General features: G+C 44.3%; 1 protein-coding gene across 15 annotated transcripts in view; it reads right to left on the bottom strand.

Moving 5' to 3' along the window:
• The window catches only part of Epb41l3 (erythrocyte membrane protein band 4.1 like 3), a 173,509-nt gene that overhangs the window by 25,200 nt on the left and 130,639 nt on the right, over nt 1-17,670 (bottom strand). For 10 of the 15 annotated variants that reach the window (XM_085832867.1, XM_029471192.2, XM_085832860.1 and 7 more), the window contains exons 8-12: nt 17,367-17,454; nt 12,738-12,890; nt 8,861-8,958; nt 7,263-7,438; nt 4,001-4,221 (exon numbers count right to left, since the gene is read on the bottom strand). In XM_085832867.1, coding sequence (XP_085688993.1) covers nt 4,001-4,221; nt 7,263-7,438; nt 8,861-8,958; nt 12,738-12,890; nt 17,367-17,454 — 736 coding nt within the window. The remainder of the gene's footprint in view (nt 1-4,000; nt 4,222-7,262; nt 7,439-8,860; nt 8,959-12,737; nt 12,891-17,366; nt 17,455-17,670) is intronic. The other 5 variants (XM_085832862.1, XM_085832864.1, XM_029471194.2 and 2 more) reach the window with 1 other exon arrangement.

The raw sequence follows: 17,670 nt of genomic DNA on the forward strand, positions 1-17,670 counted from the left end.
GATGTGAGAGAGATGGAGGAAGACAGGAAGCGGTAAACATGGATGCAAAAGAACAAAAAGAAAAGTGCAATTAGTCAACTTTCTCATGGGCATTAACATAAAATCTCGTAAAAACAAGAGCTTTAAAGTCATTGGCGACCCCGAGGAGGACTAAGAGCTCTCCCAGCAGACTGTCATACAGAGGCTGAGATGTCAAAACTCAGGACAGAATTCACTGTGGAGAATCCCTGCAGCAACATGGCTTTAAGGCTGGACAACTCTAATAAGCAAACAGCAAGACTTTCAGTAACATCCTCCCGGTCTCCAGGTAACAGACCAGCCCAGAGCCCAGCTGGATAAGAAATGAAAATGAAATACAATTTAAATTTTGACTGTGCTCAAACATTCTCTAGTTATCTTCCTTTTTTTTTTTTTTTTTTGTTAGCCAATTATACCCCAAACGTGTGGGTTACTAAACAGGAAGTTTCTGGCCCCACTCCTGTCTGAAAGCAGTTATCAATGGGATGAGGGTGTCAGCAGTGTACTTCAGGGTCTCTGGCTCCCCACAGAGAGCTGAGGTTCCACCGAGTCACCCATCTGTGGCTTCTTTATCTATGCTGCTAAGCAGGATCTCCGTTCTTATCATGGTTTAAGGACGCTAACCAGCCAAGCGAACAGGTTTCTGGTTTCCTGTACTGTGGTTTCTTACGTGTTTGGTCTCTGCCATATATGGTCTACAAAGAGTGAAACGGTGGAATTTCTTAGCCTTCCTATTTCTCTGAGCAGATAAAGGGTATGTTTACAGCTGATGTTTCACTCCTTCGCACAGTGATAAAGCATGCATATCCACTGAGGATGTTCTCCATGAGTTCCTGCCTTTATGAGCTTAGAGAATCCACTCCATTCCCTGCAGTCTCTATGGCCAGAACCGTATAGCAGGATACATTCAAGACCAGGGTCTGTGGAGAAGCCTGAGATAGCTTTTTGTTTGTTTTTTTTGTTTGTTTGTTTGTTTGTTTTTCGAGACAGGGTTTCTCTGTGTAGACCTGGTTGTCCTGGAACTCACTCTGTAGACCAGGCTGGCCTCAAACTCAGAAATCCATCTGCCTCTGCCTCCCAAGTGCTGGGATTAAAGGCATGCGCCACCACACCCTGCTGAGATAGCTTTCTTCAGCCACCCTGCCTCTATGTGTGTGTGTGTTGTGTGTCTGAGTGTTACCAAGTATCTTGAGAGCATAAAAACTACTCAGTCGGCTTGGTGGTGGCTGTGTATGTGTGTGTTTGTGTGTGTTTTTGTGTGTGTGTGTTGTGTGTCTGAGTGTTACCTAGCATCTTGAGAGCATAAAAACTACTCAGCCGGCTTGGTGGTGGCTGTGTATGTGTGCGTTTTTGTGTGTGTGTGTGTGTGTTGTGTGTCTGAGTGTGTTACCTAGCATCTTGAGAGCATAAAAACTACTCAGCCGGCTTGGTGGTGGCTGTGTATGTGTGCGTTTTTGTGTGTATGTGTGTGTGTGTGTTGTGTGTCTGAGTGTGTTACCTAGCATCTTGAGAGCATAAAAACTACTCAGCCTGCTTGGTGGTGGCTGTGTGTGTGTGCGTTTTTGTGTGTGTGTGTGTGTGTGTGTGTGTGTGTGTTGTGTGTCTGAGTGTGTTACCTAGCATCTGGAGAGCATAAAAACTACTCAGCCGGCTTGGTGGTGGCTGTGTGTGTGTAAATGTGACCTAGCATCTTGAGAACATACAATTCCTCAGCCTGCTTAGTGGTGGTTATCAAATCCAGACTTAGAGCAATGTGATTAAATACAGCGACACACAGGAAGAAAATATACAAATCAATTCACATCTGGGGCACCAGGGAGGGAGACAATGGCCCAGATAAAAGTTGATCTGGATATGTCAGCCTCTGAAATGTTTCTCGGACACTCACACTTGACACTGAACATTGCATCCTAAACAGGGATCTGCACAAAGCACATCCAGCTGAGGATAATGCAGATGTTAGCATAATGCAGATGTTCAAGCAGCCTCTGCACGGAAGGCGACTCTCCCGAGACAGCGAGACACTGGCCCGGGAGGGTCATCGGCTACAGCAATATGCCCTACTCCAGGCAGTCTGGGAAGCAGCCTTTTAAACATTATTTCCAGCCATGAATTGTCATTTTGGTTCAAAAGAAAGCATCCTCCATGTAGCTATTTGAAGAGGGAAAAGAAAGAAATTACGGTTTAATCTTCTGTGCTGTGTATTGAAAGGCTTTGGGAAGACAGCTTTGCAGTGGGGGAAATAGGCAGGCAGGCCTGGATCTCAGCTATAGCCTCCCAGAAGATGCTGCTGAAAGGCTGTCTTCCAGGGGACTGGGTTGTCAGGGTCGTAGTTCTCTCTGTCCCTCATTTCCCCGGGGACAGCGATGGCACAGGGCAAGATGGATGGGTGCTGTGTGAGCCTGTGTGTGAGGATCACGGGGTGGGCTTTAGAAGACAGGAGAAAGGGAGAAAGCCTGGATCTACTTTGGAAGAAAATGTAAAATCCTTTCTCTCTGTTGGCCATGGGTAATCTCAGGCGAGTTTGAAACAATGCAATGGAAGAACCCTACGTGTTTACACTTCCGGTGGCTTCTCTCCCCTCCCCACTCATAAGAACTGATCCCCGTTATAAGACTTGACCTTGGCTTAACTGGGGAGAACAACGTAAAGGTCGGGTTTAGAACAAAGCACATTTGGACAGCAGAAGTGACCCAGAGGGTCCTGCTGGCTGCCACTTCTGACTCTGTGCGGATTTTCATGTTTGGAAAACAAAGGATCTGTTCCAATCAGGGAAAAAACCGAATGAGCCATGGGGGTGATCTGAAATCCATTTGTCTACTACAGAGGGTGTGTATTTACTTATTCAGCTTAGGTTTTTGAGGTCTTGGATATTAAACTCAGGTAGCCACGCATGCCAGGCCAGCTCTTCACCACCTCGGAGCAGACATCAATTACCTGAAGAAGTACTGCTTAGGGGGCTGTTGGACTTTATGGGAAGCGGCCCCATGTGGTCCTATGCACTTTTTAAAAAGGAATATTTGTATGCAAAAAAACCAAATCAGCAGGGAATCAAACGCATGTGCGTTTCAAGATAACTAGGAAACTAAGAAGATGGATCATTTTCTGTGCCCCTCTCTCTGTTGCTCCCTTTCTCTGTGTGTGTGTGACCCTGTCTGTGGGACTCCTTTCTCTGTGTGGGACTCCTTCCTCTGTATGTTCCCAGTATGTTATAGAAGGTTCCCGTTTCCATTTTTGCTATGCATGAGCCTCCAACATATGTTAAGTTTGAAACTGTTTTGCTAGCAAGCTGCTATAATACTGAATCATTAGAAATCAATCAGACACTAAAAACCAATATGTAAAATGTAGTTTGGGGGGTAAGTTGACCTCATGAAAGGCAGTGAGTGGAGACTGCTATTATGACAAATCAGCTTTTCTCCTTCACCGCAACATGGGCTTGCCTATCTAATTTCAACATATGGTCACCCCTTTGCAGATTGCATTATAGAGGACTGAGAGATGTGCTATAAATACTCAGGTTGTAGTCACTCGGGGTACACGTCCTTAGAAAGTAAATATGGGTTTCCTTAATGTCTAAGAAAGCATACAATACTTGGAGAGGAGAGTGAGGCCAGAAACATTCATTAGCTTTAGGGACAGTCATAAACTGTTGAGTCCCAGCAGGAAAAGACACTGCGCTATCCCAGAACATTTTAGAAGAGATCCATACAGAACAGCTGCTGAAAGTCTTGCAAAACACACTCCTTGTTAGAATTTTCCAAAAAGTTTTTAAGGAAACAACTTTTAGAGAAAAGTGCTGAAATAATAATAATGATAATAACAATAATAATAATGATAATATAAAATCTGACATGAACATGACCGGTGCTGGAGTCTGAATGCTCCTCCACCTTAGTGCACTCCTGGTCGACCGTCTCAGAGAGACTGAGCTGCTGGTAAGAGCTGGGGGGCGGCCCTGGAAGGCAGCCGGGAGCTGTACCTTTCCCTCGTGCCGGAGGGCTGTGACGGGTGTGGCTTCCTCAGCCTTCTTCCTTCTGTCTTCTTCCTCCACACGCTCCTCTTCAGCCTTTTTCTCTGGAGTCACAGTGGTGATCAAGTTGGTCTGAGAGATGCCCTTTGTTGTGGCGTACTGGCCTGTACCAACCTCTGCAGCAGACACAGAATCCTTCATGTATATTTCATGGTTTTCACTCACTGACGCTAAAAGCAAATACAACCAGGGAAATAAAATCCCAAATAGTTAAGTCAGAAGACGGAAATGCCACGTGGTACCATTACCAGGAATAGAACACCAGTATAAAATATCAGGCTGGTTGGCGTAAGGCAAGGGAGAGCTGCAGGGACCTCCATACTGTATCTTTCAGCATCACCTGGACCAGTGTTTTAACATGATTTAAAAGCCATGTCTTGAACCCTAGCATATGCTTAGCATTCTCGTGGGGTGAGGAGGACTTGAAGGAGAGGAAGCTGCTCTTACCAGCAAGGGCAATGGCTGGGGACTCACACTAGATTCACACTAAGTCCCACAATGCACGGTAGTGTTTACAGCAAACACTCTAATCACTTGACTTTGAGCATATCCATGGAAGTGCCCTCCATCAAAAGAGCGATGGATTGCTTCTATTATCTTCCAGTGTCAGAAAGTCCGTACTCTTACGATATAAAAGCTCAGAGCACAGTAATAAAGCTTAATCATTTTGGCAGAGGATGTAGATTTTTTAGAAGGTCATTTCTCTCGATACTGATGTAAGGAAATGTTTTCATTTCCACTGCCATGGAGATGTGTGTGCACATTCATTCTCATCTCTACTATCTGGGGAAAACAAGACAAACACAGCCAGCAAGCAAAGCCCATGCAAGGGCAGAGCACGTGAGCGTGAGGATGCGGGCTCAGCCCCTCATCCCAGCTGCTGTCTTAGTGAAGGACGTTCTGGTCAGGGCTTAATTCAGATCCATTTTAAATGTTGCTAGTCATTCTTTTAGAGCTTAAATACCACAAAAACAAAACCGAAACTTAAAAGCACCATTCTTCAAACACTGTACATACAGTTGGTCGCAGACATGAATATGACTATTAGAATTCATATTTTCTGCACTTTAAAAGACCAAACCAAAACGAAATGACAAAAGGATTCTAAATGAAATCCTTCACTAAGATAGTCTCTGCCTCTTTATGCCAATGAAAAGCTCACAGGAGACATGGTTTCTTAGTGGCCATTTACGCTGTTATATACAGGCTGCTGTCTTGTCAGAAAGCAGTTTTAATGTTCCAGCATGCAGGAATGGCACCCGCTCCCCAGCAGAGAACATACTAGCAGCGTCAGGGCAACAGAGAGCGAGCGAGCGAGCGAGACAGCACATACTAACGTCACTTTGGGGCAGAAAGGAAGAGACAGCATGGTATTAGTCCACTGATTTCACAGTTGTCTTCTGTTTTCTCAACAGTCACTTTTACACAAAAGCGAGGGGAAACAAGACTGACAACAACAGTTTTCCCTTGGGCAGCGTATCCAGGGGAAGGGAAGGCGTGAGTCTACACGAGTTCCTCAGACACTGACTTAGAGCATACAAATGGTTACTGAAGAGATTCGAAAGAGCAGAAAAGAATGGTGGCACCAACAAGATTTTCACATCCTAGTTCAACCGCAGATGGACTTGGGTCTAGAAACACGGAAAGGTACAGAACAGCCGCACCCTCTCTTGGCATCTCCTGTGGGTTGTTGCTGGGACTCCTCTGAATACAGATGCCCAAGTCCCTTATAGATAATGACACACCTTTATATACACAATTTGTCTTTAGTGTTTAAGCTATCTCTACTGGTTTTAATACCTAGCACAATGTAAATAATACGTAAGTTATTATCACAATGTACTATTTAGAGGATGATAAAGGAACGCAGTCTGAGTATTCGGTGTGGATGTAATTTTTTTAAGGGGCAGAAATGCTGTAAGTTGTAGTTATCTGTAGGCTGTCTGTAGGCTGTCTGTAGGTCTGTCTATCATGTTTTCTGGTGCTGGGGATGGAGCTGAACCTAGAGTCCAGGGCCTGCTTGGTAAGGAAAACCCTATCCACCCTGGACTCTCTCATATTTTCAACCAGCAGTTTCCATCTACACTTGGTTGACTGCAGCCAGACCCTTCACACACGAAGGCTGATAGTAATTCACGTTGTGGCCAGCTCACAGAAGCCCCGAAGAATAATCACCAACAAAATTATAGTGACAGTTCTATTAGCATGAGGACTGCTTTCTTTCCACACATCTTTCCTCTTCATGACAACCCCGGGGAAGGGTGAAGGTGGTCTAATGTCTGTTTTACATGACTAAAACTAAGGACCACAGAGCCCGGGTTCCAGTATGTATTTTCCTATGTATCTACTTCAGTGCTTTCTCTATTAGTAGCAACATACACAGAACTCACAGTACAGACACGGCTGCTTCTTAATCAGGGGTTCTAGGGAGTCTCTCACCCACTGATACCTTGGGATATGGTAAGGAGAATGAGGGGGGTTAAGATCCAACAAGCAAGGCAACTGTTCCCTTTTTATTTAGGTTTACTTATTAACAAACACTGTGCACACTTTTTAGGCATGTCTAGCTCTTTATCCATTCAGGATGAATCTTCCAAGAGCCAGCCAGGCCAGGGCCAGGTGCTGAATTAGACCCGCCCACACCCAGGCCCTAAGTGCCACTATTGCTAGTGTGCTCTGAGGCCGGAAGCAGAGCCCTCTGGCATGAGAGATAACATCACATGCCATAGACAAAAGCACCCCCTACTGAAAACCCAGGATGAAGATCTTCCTTCAGGTTAGCTGAGGGGTCGTCGTCGGCTGGACTTGTTTGACTGGACAGCAGACAGGGTCACCGACTACAGCAATGTTTTCTCCCAGGTACCATGGTTCTTAATGTCACCCTGATGATTTTATTTTATTTTTTTTTTAAACCAGAGATGTGTTTAACTTATAGTTTTCCTCCTGTTCATTCCTGAAGATCTGCCTGGAAGAACACTGATTGCAGAAGGTAAGCCCTGCCCTGACAGTGAAGACAACCTCACCTGAGTTCTTAACTGAGGGACTTCTACATAAGCTCACACACACACACACACACACAAAACCTGACAAAGATATATTTTGGAGATGAGACTGTTCAAAAACCTGCCATTCAGCTATTCAGGTTCACGTCACAACAAGGAGATGCCTGTGGAGCTACCAAGAGTTACTGAGACCAGTTAGCAGTACCTACCTCCATCCAAGCTGCGAGACATGGTGTATCGTTTGCTGGACGAGCGTTCAAAGTAAGGGGCCGGACGGTCTATCAACGCACTGGCTCTTCTTGTTTGCGCCTGGGTTCTGCCACTGTAGCGGAACTTGGAGCCCAAGGTCAAGAATTTCTTTGGAGGTGCTTCTGGTAGCAATAATCTAAAGGTTTTCAAGCAAACACCAGAATTGTGAGCTTGCCTTCAAATGGTGTTGGAAGGTTAGCACTGTTCTTTCTGTGCTTAAAAGTTTAACGCACAACTTGTAGTTCAATGAATGTGAGTTGATCGGAAACATCAGCAACACACACAGCACGTATTACCTGGGGATGTTATATAGAGGTTAAAGAAAATGGGGTGGGGGTAGGCAGAGTAGGGAAGAACATTTTGGGGATATAGATTGGAGGTAGAACGTTTGCCTAGTATGCCAAGTCCCTGGGTTCTAGCCCTAGCACTACACATTTTTTTTTTTATATAAAAAGATAAAAGATATAGTAAGTCAGGCGTGGTGGTACATGCCTGTAACTCTTACATTTAGAAGGTGACAACAGAAGGGTAAGAAGTTTGAGGTCAACACACACACACACACACAGAGGCATATATACAGACATATACACACAGACATACAGACATACACACATACATACATGCACATACATACACATAGATACATACACACATATATACACAAACATACACACATACATACATACACACACATACACAGGAACAGACAGGATAACTGACAATTATGAAATGTAGTGATGAAGACACAGACTATAAAGAAAGGTCAAGAGCAGATAAGTAAAGCTAACTCAAGGAAAACCCTTCGTATTTGTCAGCTGTTCCTTTAGAATTTTATGCCAGCTCTCAGTGTGAGCTGGGACGGGAGCACAGGCCTCTGATCTCAGCTCCCCGAATTGCAAGGGAGGAGGATTGAGAGCCTCAGGACAGCTTGAATTACAAAGTGAGGCATGTCTCCGTATGTGATGCACTCGCCTTCTAAGCATGAGACCCTGAGTTTGGAGTCCCAGAGCCCACTTAAACCTGGGCAGGGTAGATCCTGTAATACCAGCGTATCTATAGAGAGACAGTTGAGCCAGGAGAGCCCAGCTAGTCTCGTGAACAACACACAGCAGTGCGGTGAACAATGGACACCATCTTAAACACGTGGGAAACGAGGAGGGAGATCCAAGGTTGTTGTTCTCTGGCCTCCATGTGTAAAGAGACATGCATACACCTACACACACACACACACACACACACACACACACACACACACACACACACTTACACACACAGAGAGATATATGCATGTATATTTTTAAAAAGGAAGGAACATTTGGACAAGTGATTCTGATTACAGGAGCAGAAAGCCTCCATGACAGTTACCTCTTTTTTATTTTTACATTTTCCTTGTGTATTGAGAGAGAGAGAGAGAGAGAGAGAGAAAGAGAGAGAGAGAGAGAGAGAGAGAGAGAGAGAGAGAGAGAGAGTGACTCTACAACTTTTTCTTTGCCCTAGTAAAAGTGGCTCCAACAGTTCAAAAATCCGTTAGGAAGAAACCTAAATATTTGCTTCCTACCTGAAAAATGTATGATGCTCCACACACACTTTCCAGAGGCGCTTGGCAGCCCTATGGTTTGGTAACTTGAACCCAATGGTGCTTTCAAATTGCTCAAACTAAAAATGAAAAAAATAAAAACCAGTAAAGATGAAGATGATCTTTGGTATTATAAATAAAAACTCTTCAGATGTACAGACTCAGAGTCCATCCTAACTCTCTGTTACTTACCGAGTCAGCGATTATGTACAGAATTCACGATAGGGAATCAGTGTTTATTTTTATCTGTTATCTTTCACCTTAAAAATGCTTGACGTGTAGGCTAACTGTGTTAGGCATGCGGTGCCTATATAATCATGTGTTTTACAAAATCCAAACCCAAATCAGGGAGACGTGTGGATTCCTCCCAGAGACCAGTTCAACCTGATCTCATCCGAGGTGGGTTTTCAACAGCATGAGGGCTTGAACTAAATTAACACAAATGTCGAAGTTGTCCACGGCAGACACAGAGATGACACGTTCTAACACCCAATGGAAATATATGTGCTTTTCCCAAGCTGACACCTTGCTGTTTATGATACTGCTGAGGTCTCCTGTGTGTCCTGCTGTGGGTTAGAGTACCGCCTGTTCACACAACTCCATAGTGACCATCCCAGGCTGGCAAGAGCCCATTTTCCTATCCCCCATCTTGTTGAGAATCTTCATAGGATGTTCTGTCAGTCATTTAAGCTTTTGAAGATAAATATCTGCTCTTCTGTATCATGTTTTGATATGATTACAGATGCACCACCCCCTGCTTTCTGTGTCTGCAGGCGTCACAATGCATCAGGCCAGCAGAGGGCATCGACCTTATATGTAAGGGCTTACTCCAAAGAGCACAGAACAACCAGAGTGTTGATATTAACAGCAAAAGTTATTTATGTGGCAAGGCACCAAGGTGAGGGAATCAAATACACCTGGCATGGGAGATAAGATTACTGCTGACCTTTTTCTTGTCTGCCCAGGTAACTGGGGTAATTGGGAAATGCATCGAAAATTGCCTTCCCCAGTTTTGTGTTTGATTCTGTTGTTCCTGGGGGGGGGGGGGGTTGGAAAAAAAACGGCTGTTGTCTGGAGGTCCTAGTAAGTACTGTGGCTGTTGACTAAACTCTGTCCTTTAGCACTGCATCTAACATCTCTAAGAGTAGAACAACCAGGCCAGGGGATGTTGAGAGTCTCCACTCTCCATGGAAGACCAGGAGGAATTTCTCTTCTCTTTTTAAAAAATATTCAAAGTGTTTATGGTCATATAATAATTGTACATATTTCTGGAGCATGCTGTGGATGTGTCCATCAGATTAGGGATCGTTTGGGATACTTGTCTCCTGAGTCAGGCTCGTGATTCAATGCTGGGGATATTCTAAATCGCTCCTGCTCGGTGTTTTGAAATGTGAGATTCCATGTCAACGCTATGCACTGACTGAGCTACAGAACCCTGGAGCTCTTCCCCAAGCGCAGCTGGATCTGGTAGCCATCTTCTTTCTAACTCAGTTCCCCCATCCAGCCTTTAGACGCCCCAATCCCCACTCTTCTCTCCAGTTCTAGCTGCTCATTGGTGGGAACAGAGAGGCTCCCCACTCTGGTTGGTATCTGCAGAGCTTGTGTGCCATTGGTATTAACTCAAATACGAGTATAAAGGGTGCACGTTCCTTTACGGCTGCTTCTGACACACCCCAAAGCCTTAGGAAAGAGAAGCCGCCGTAAGTTGCCCCCGAGAGCTCACCCCTCACCCTCACGCACCCGGCAGGTGCTCCTAAAGCCTCCGAACTCTTATATGATCATTGAACACTTTTCCCTGATACCCATTCTGCAAGTCCTTTGTGTAGCCCATAACACTGCTAGTGGATCACTTTACACAGAGACTCATGCATGTCAAGTGGAGCTTAGTCCCTTAACGTCTCTGGTTGTCTGCTCCTCTTGTACGCTGCTTCTCCACCTGCCCCTCTCTTGAACAATGAGGCGCACTGTGATGGTTTGTATATGGTTGGACCAGGGAGTGGCACTATTAGGAGGTGTGGCCTTGTTGGACTAGGTGTGTCACTGTGGGTGTGGGCTTTAATACCCTAGTCCTAGCTGCCTGGAGGCCAGTATTCTAGCAGCCTTCAGATGAAGATGTAGAACTCTCAGCTCCTCCTGCACCATGCCTGCCTGGATGCTGCCATGCTCCCACTTTGATGATAATGGACTTGAACATCTGAACCTGTAAGCCAGCCTCAATTAAATGTTGTCCTTATAAGAGCTACTTTGGTCATGGTGTCTGTTCACAGCAATAAAACCCTAACGAAGACACACACTGTTTTTATTAAGGCCTCCTTTTGACACCCCCCTCCCTCCGTTTATGCCATGCCTAGAACCCTCTTACAAACCTGTTCTGCTCATTCTTCCCTCATGGCCTCTGAGCCGACTGGGTCTTCCCACACTGTCTCATTGGGTAGCTGGGATTTCATTATGAAATTTATGAAAGCAAAGTATTCCTCCTGGGTGTTATGTCCTTATTTAAACCTCCCATGGCTCACGGCTGTCCGTGAGTCCATGTCACCAACTCTCCCTTCTGACCTTCCCACAACAACACTCGCTCCACATCTACAGAACAACATCTCCTGTGTAGCACAGTGTTCCGATCTCAGTGCTCACTGTTTTTCTGCTCAATAGAAGAGAAACAGAAAACACCCAAAGCAAAAGAGCAGGTCACGTGTACATGCGGAGCCCTGTCCGGGAGGACAATGAAGTTAAGTTTTCACTGAATTCAAAGGAATGTATGTGCCTTACATGTTGATCATATAATCTTTCAAAGTGTCTCTTTATAAACTCCACAACCTCAGGTGTAATCATGTGGAATGCTTCCTTACTGTGCCATTATAGATAATTATTATTTTAAATTTACATGGTATTCTATCCTTGCTATATATTTTAATTTTTAAACTTTCTAAAGACTTACTTTATATGTATGCATGTTTGGTCTGCATGTATGAATTACACCATTTGCATGCTTGGTGCCTGAGGAGATGTCTGGAAGAGGGGATCTTATCCTCTGGAAATGGGGTTACAGATGTTTGTGAGCCACTGTGTGGGTGCTGGTAATAGAATCTGGGTCCTGTACAAGAGCAACGAGTGCACTTAACTGCAGAGCCATCTCTCCAGCCTTACATTTTTGCCTTGAGAAATGATTTTTCCACTAAGAAACTTCAGTGGAGAGACGTAAGCTTGAGAGAGAAGATCCCTGTGATATGCCAGAAAATGTTCAGAGATACAAATGGGTAGGGATCTTTAAGCCTTTCATATATTAATCACACCTATGAGAAATTATAGTTATTTATTAATTTTTTTCCTTAAGGGAAAAACAGCAGACCTTGACAGCTCACAGATCACCAAGGAAGATGCAAGTTCATTGGGTAGATTGTGGCTTAAAGAGTATTAACCATTCTTATTCTTTTATTAGTTTCATTAATGGATAAAAGACATAAATAATTTGCATTCAGAATCCACTCCTTATACCTTATAGCATATTATCCTGAAGTTACTGACATGAGGGAGCACCCATATTTACAGGAGGACACAACGACAAGACACAAGGGAGGAGAGGTATTCACCACAGTTTGAAGCATCTTGATTCTACATTAAAATATGATTTTATTATTTCATTAATGTATGCAGTTGTTTTTAAAAAGAACAAAAACTAGAATAGCCTGACAAAGAAGAGAACCTGTTTTTAATATTTGCCGGAGAAACCTACAACAAATTCTCTAAGGCATTTGGACATAATCCCACAGTGCTTGGAATTCTCCAACACATGGTTTATATTTCTGCCCGCACTTGGGCTCTTCCTTCCAAGAGGCTATGGAGATGCGGATGCACTTACCTCTCCTGGCCGGATTTTAATGTAAAAGTTGTTCCGTTTATAAGAAATTTTTAAGACCTTCGGCCAAGCAAATCTGTTTATTCGGAGCCGGTCACGATATATCAGCAGACCACTGGCACAGACTCCTAACATAATCTCTACTCCTTCTGAGTCCTGGAAGAAATAATGGAGCAGGTTCTCACTCATTTCCATTTTTCTGCAGGTATGAAATTATTTAGGCTGCCACGACACAAGACATGATTGACTAATTTAAATACGAAAAATACGGCCGCAGTTTTTAAAGCGCCACTACCACATAATAGCATTTTAATGATGATATTTTTTATCGTGGAGGGCTGGAAAGTTAAATCAATTCACCAGAGTATATGAGACTTATAGCACTAGTACTATATACAGAGTGTACATACATACATACATACATACACACACGCATATACACAAGCATTCGAACATACACATACATACAAACGCACACACATGCACACACACACACATGCACATGTGCACGAGCATGCACATATACACGCGCACACATGCACACGCATATATACACACAGTCTTCACTATGAAATTCTGAGGCATGGAGTCACACAGCTGCCTGGTTTATGAGATATCATTGTGACCTCTGTCCCCTTTGAATGTTTTAACCACAGAAATCTGTAAAATGAACGTTGTGGAGGCGTATGAAGGCTAAGACAGGACAGCATCACAATGTATGTGAGGTGCAGTGTCCCTCCGGTGGCTCTGGAAGCAAGCTTCACACGCAGGCCCAGCCCACCCAGGAAATGACACGGAGGCCTCTGCCTGGGAGCCGATGTGGGCCTGCCGGCTTGGAGCTATTGTGCAGTACCAGAGAGGTGAAGAGGGAAAAAAGAAAGAGCCAGGCATGGGCACCTCATCCTCCTATCTGGCAGGAGTTACTTCCTAAGACCCTCACCACCAGCGAAAGAGAAAGACGTTTCCACAGCGGAAAAACTTTTCACTTAGACGGATTAAAGTTTGAAAACATAGGATAGTTTAAAATCAATACTTTTCCTTGGAAACATACTACTAGATTTGGCACCAACTTATTCCATAAAATGAAATGACTTTCAGTCTGGGTTTTACATTATAATACAATGAGGGAAAACCACTACTGGTAGGTGGCTTTAATATGAAGGGGCAACTTTAGAGCTTGTAACCTGGTGTCCCATAGTCACAGGTATTGATCCTCGAGAACCAGCCAGACTGTCCCTATGGTCACTCATCAGGGACTGCCTAGGAGTATAAGTAGGCAGGCCAACGGGAGGAGAGACTGCTTCAACCATGGCTCTTAGAGTCACTTTCTTTGAATATAAACAGTTTTAGGCCCTTGTCCAAAGAGAAAAAGGATATTTAAAACCATTTTCATTACTATCTATATTTCTCTTCACTTATCAGTGTCATGAAACATAAGGAACACAGGGTCCTTCACAGAGAAATTAAGGGAACCCCACCCCCTCCTGCTCCTTACTGAGTGTGACTCGGTGTCCCTAAGTCACCTTCATCACCAGCACACCTGTTAGGCAGAGGTGCTGAGACCCTGGCTCCCTTGCTCTCCCTTCCCCTGGAGACTTAGCCATCTAGAACTGCAATGTCTTGCCTCTGTAACCAACCAGCACAGCAGTATCAAGTCATGTTTGTTAAAAGCCACAGTGAATGAAAAAGGAAACTATGAAGTCTGTATGTAGCTCATTAACGGCACAAGAGCAGAAGGTATTTCTGAAGGCAAGTTCTGCCAGAGGCTACAGATTGAGCTAATCTCAGGGATCTTTGACAATTAAATTTTCACCCTCCTTCTTGGGGGCGCCTCTCTGTGGCGGCACTCACATGCCTACTGCACTGGCCCTGTAGACAGACCTGGGGTGTATCTGCCCGTCCTATTGAAGGCAATGAGTTCTGTTATCACTTTAATTCATTTTCAATCATTTCTTTATGTTTTCTGGCAGCACGGAGGAGTTAACCTGAAGCTTTGCTTTGCTACTGAATGACAGACTGGGACTTTATTGTCTGAGATCTTGCTTTGTGGCTCTGATGGTCTTACATTGTTAATCTTCTTGCCTCTGTCACTGGAGTGCTCAGGGGACAGGTATTCATCACCGTATGTAGCCTTTCTCTCCACCCAGAGTCACTACTCAACTATTACTGTCCTTCAATAGTTCATTCACAGGGCACCTGATAGGAACACACACACACACACACACACACACACACACACACACACACACACACTTACTTTATAATCTTACATCAAATAAATTTGACAAAACCCAGTAAGATGGATATTAAGTGATAAACAAACACATACAGGTTTCCCAAACACAAGACCATTCCCAAATACAGGTATTTCTCATTGGTCTAAGAGGGCAATCCAGAATGTTTGAATGAATCTTAAGCTCAAAGACACTCAAGCCACCCACCTAAGGGAAGCATCTCACTGATGACAGGAAATTAGCACTAATTGAATTTGTTCAATTTCCTTCTTGAAATGATAAGAGTCTACAATGGAATCACTTGTTACACTTAATATTTAGATAAAATCCTGTAACAGGCTGCATTCCACTTCCATAATTCATGCTTTGTTAATTGGCATAATTTCAAATCATATTATTAAATAAAAAGTGGCCATCTATTTAAGTTCAGTGGCCACTGCTATGTTAAGTGGCTTGATTTCCTGGTAGCAATGATCCCTCTGGGGCTGCACTTCCCTAAACGATGCACTAATCTTTATTTCTAGGTAGTAAGTGGATCTCAGTGCATGATGTCATGCAAAAATCGTTCCACAGTCACTCAGGTTATCTTGCCACGTTCATTTTTTTCACCTTTTACCCAACTGGAGCAAACATTTAGATTTACAATAAAGTTTTGCTGGATGTCCTTAGTTTTACTTTGAAATCACTACCTAAATGTATACCTGGCATACCAGAAAAGACAAAACAAACCAAAACATCAAAAACAAGTAAAAAAGGCGCCTGCTACTGACATCACACGCACACACAGAGCAAGGAGCATGGCATGTAACATACCAGCATATGCCTGGCAGAAGCACCAGCCATGCTAATCTAGTACGTGTGCCTGAGAAGTGCTTGTCCTCAGGAATGCTCATCGATGTGATCCAAAGACATAACCAATCAAACCGCATAGACATGACCCATCAAGTCCAGATGCCTACCATTTTCCTGTCTAACCTCACAGTAAGTAGACTTGCCCCATTCCCCAAAGGTTAACCCTAGAGCTTCCCCAGGACAGGCTGACATACCCAGGTCTGTCCACACTGCCAGCCTGATAGGCATGTGAAGGGCATCATGCCCAGGTGTGTCTACACAGCCAGCACAGTAGGCATGTGAATGTTATCATAGAGAGATGCCCCCAAGAAGGACAGAGAAAAGTTTACTATCAACAGGACTTACAGAGCAGAGACCTCCTTTTCTTTGTTTATCATGGTTGGGAGATGAATGCTTGACCTTGGCCACTTGGAATCTCCTTATCCCTAGGCTTCAGAATGGACTGTGTAAGACTGACTTCCTGAGAAGCTGTAAACCACATAATTCTTTTGTGTTCCAGGCTAAAACTGGGGACATCTACCAGAGGTCAAATCCTTATTCCTATACAAGACCAATATTATCTTGTCAGCCTCAGCAGACAGAAGTACCCGTGATGGTTAAGGACCGACCCTTTGAAAAGGATAACAGAGATTCCATCTCTAGAGTCCCCAACCAAGTTTCACATATCTTGTTGATAGGCGCTTTTTAAAAGTGCTTCTTGTATTTTCGCAGTCAGTCTGCTCACAGCTGTCTAAACAGTAGACGTGCAGTCGTAGACTCAGCCTGGCAATGCTGAGGAGGAGGAGTCTAGATGAACCATCACACAAGGTCAAAACCCTCCTGGGACTGAATTCCAACTTCTTCTTTCCCAGGTGCACCTCCAACACTACATCCATTACTAGTCCGGAAGGCAGTCCTTAACTTACCCTGAATGGCTACTCTTCAGCTGCTGTACTTGATAAGCAAACCCTATTTCAAAGCACTGGATACATAGGTCAGAGCAGTTCAACTTCAGAGCAGGATTCTTTAAGTTTAACTAACACAAACTCACTGAGTGCTTGGTGGGATTTCCAAACAGGGCAAGAACAGTACATAACACATAACAGATGGATGCTTGGTTTTGGACAATCGGCCAGCATCAGATAGACAGACAGACAGGAGCAGGACTGTTCAGATAAGGAGGGTATGTTTAAGGATAGGGTAGAGACAGGGTAGTGGGGCACAAAGGTCACATGTCAGCAGAGAGTGAGAGATATGTTTGCACCAGTGAGGCAGCGCGAGCTAGGGCTCCTAGGTCAAGGGTAAGTACTGTGGAATCAACAGGGGACAGAGACTTCACCTATGTGTGCCTGGTTTCCATGAGTACTGCCCAGCAGTAATGTAGGTCTGCGCCACAAAACCCGCCCACCTCCCTACAAAGATGAACGCTATCTGCTTTTTACACAGAGAAGGGTTCAAAAGCGCACAGGTTCGAAGCACAGAAATATTCACTTCCATGAAACAAGGTACAGAATCCAGCTTGTGGCAGTAACACAATCAAAGCAGATGAGAGTTGGAACGCGCTTACCTTGGCGTGGTGTAGGTCCACCCCGTACATGGAGAGCTTTTTGGCATTTTCGAGGAAATGCATCTCGGCTTCAGCTGGCGTCATTCCTCTGGTCAGGAAGAAGGATGTGTTACACCTCCCTCTAATCAATTGGAATTGAAAGGGAAAAGCAACTGGCCTGCTCCTCCATGCCCATCTGCTGTCTGCTGCTTCCAGGGGGATGGGGAGGGTGGGAGGCCTGAAAGAGCTCCCACTTAGCTCCCTCCTATCTTGTAAGAAAGCCTCCACTGGGAAACAGGTTCGAGTTTGAACATCTCTAATTCAA

Source organism: Mus caroli, unplaced genomic scaffold (assembly GCF_978045245.1).
Source record: "Mus caroli unplaced genomic scaffold, Mus_caroli_1 scaffold_18, whole genome shotgun sequence".
Taxonomy (NCBI): domain Eukaryota; kingdom Metazoa; phylum Chordata; class Mammalia; order Rodentia; family Muridae; genus Mus; species Mus caroli.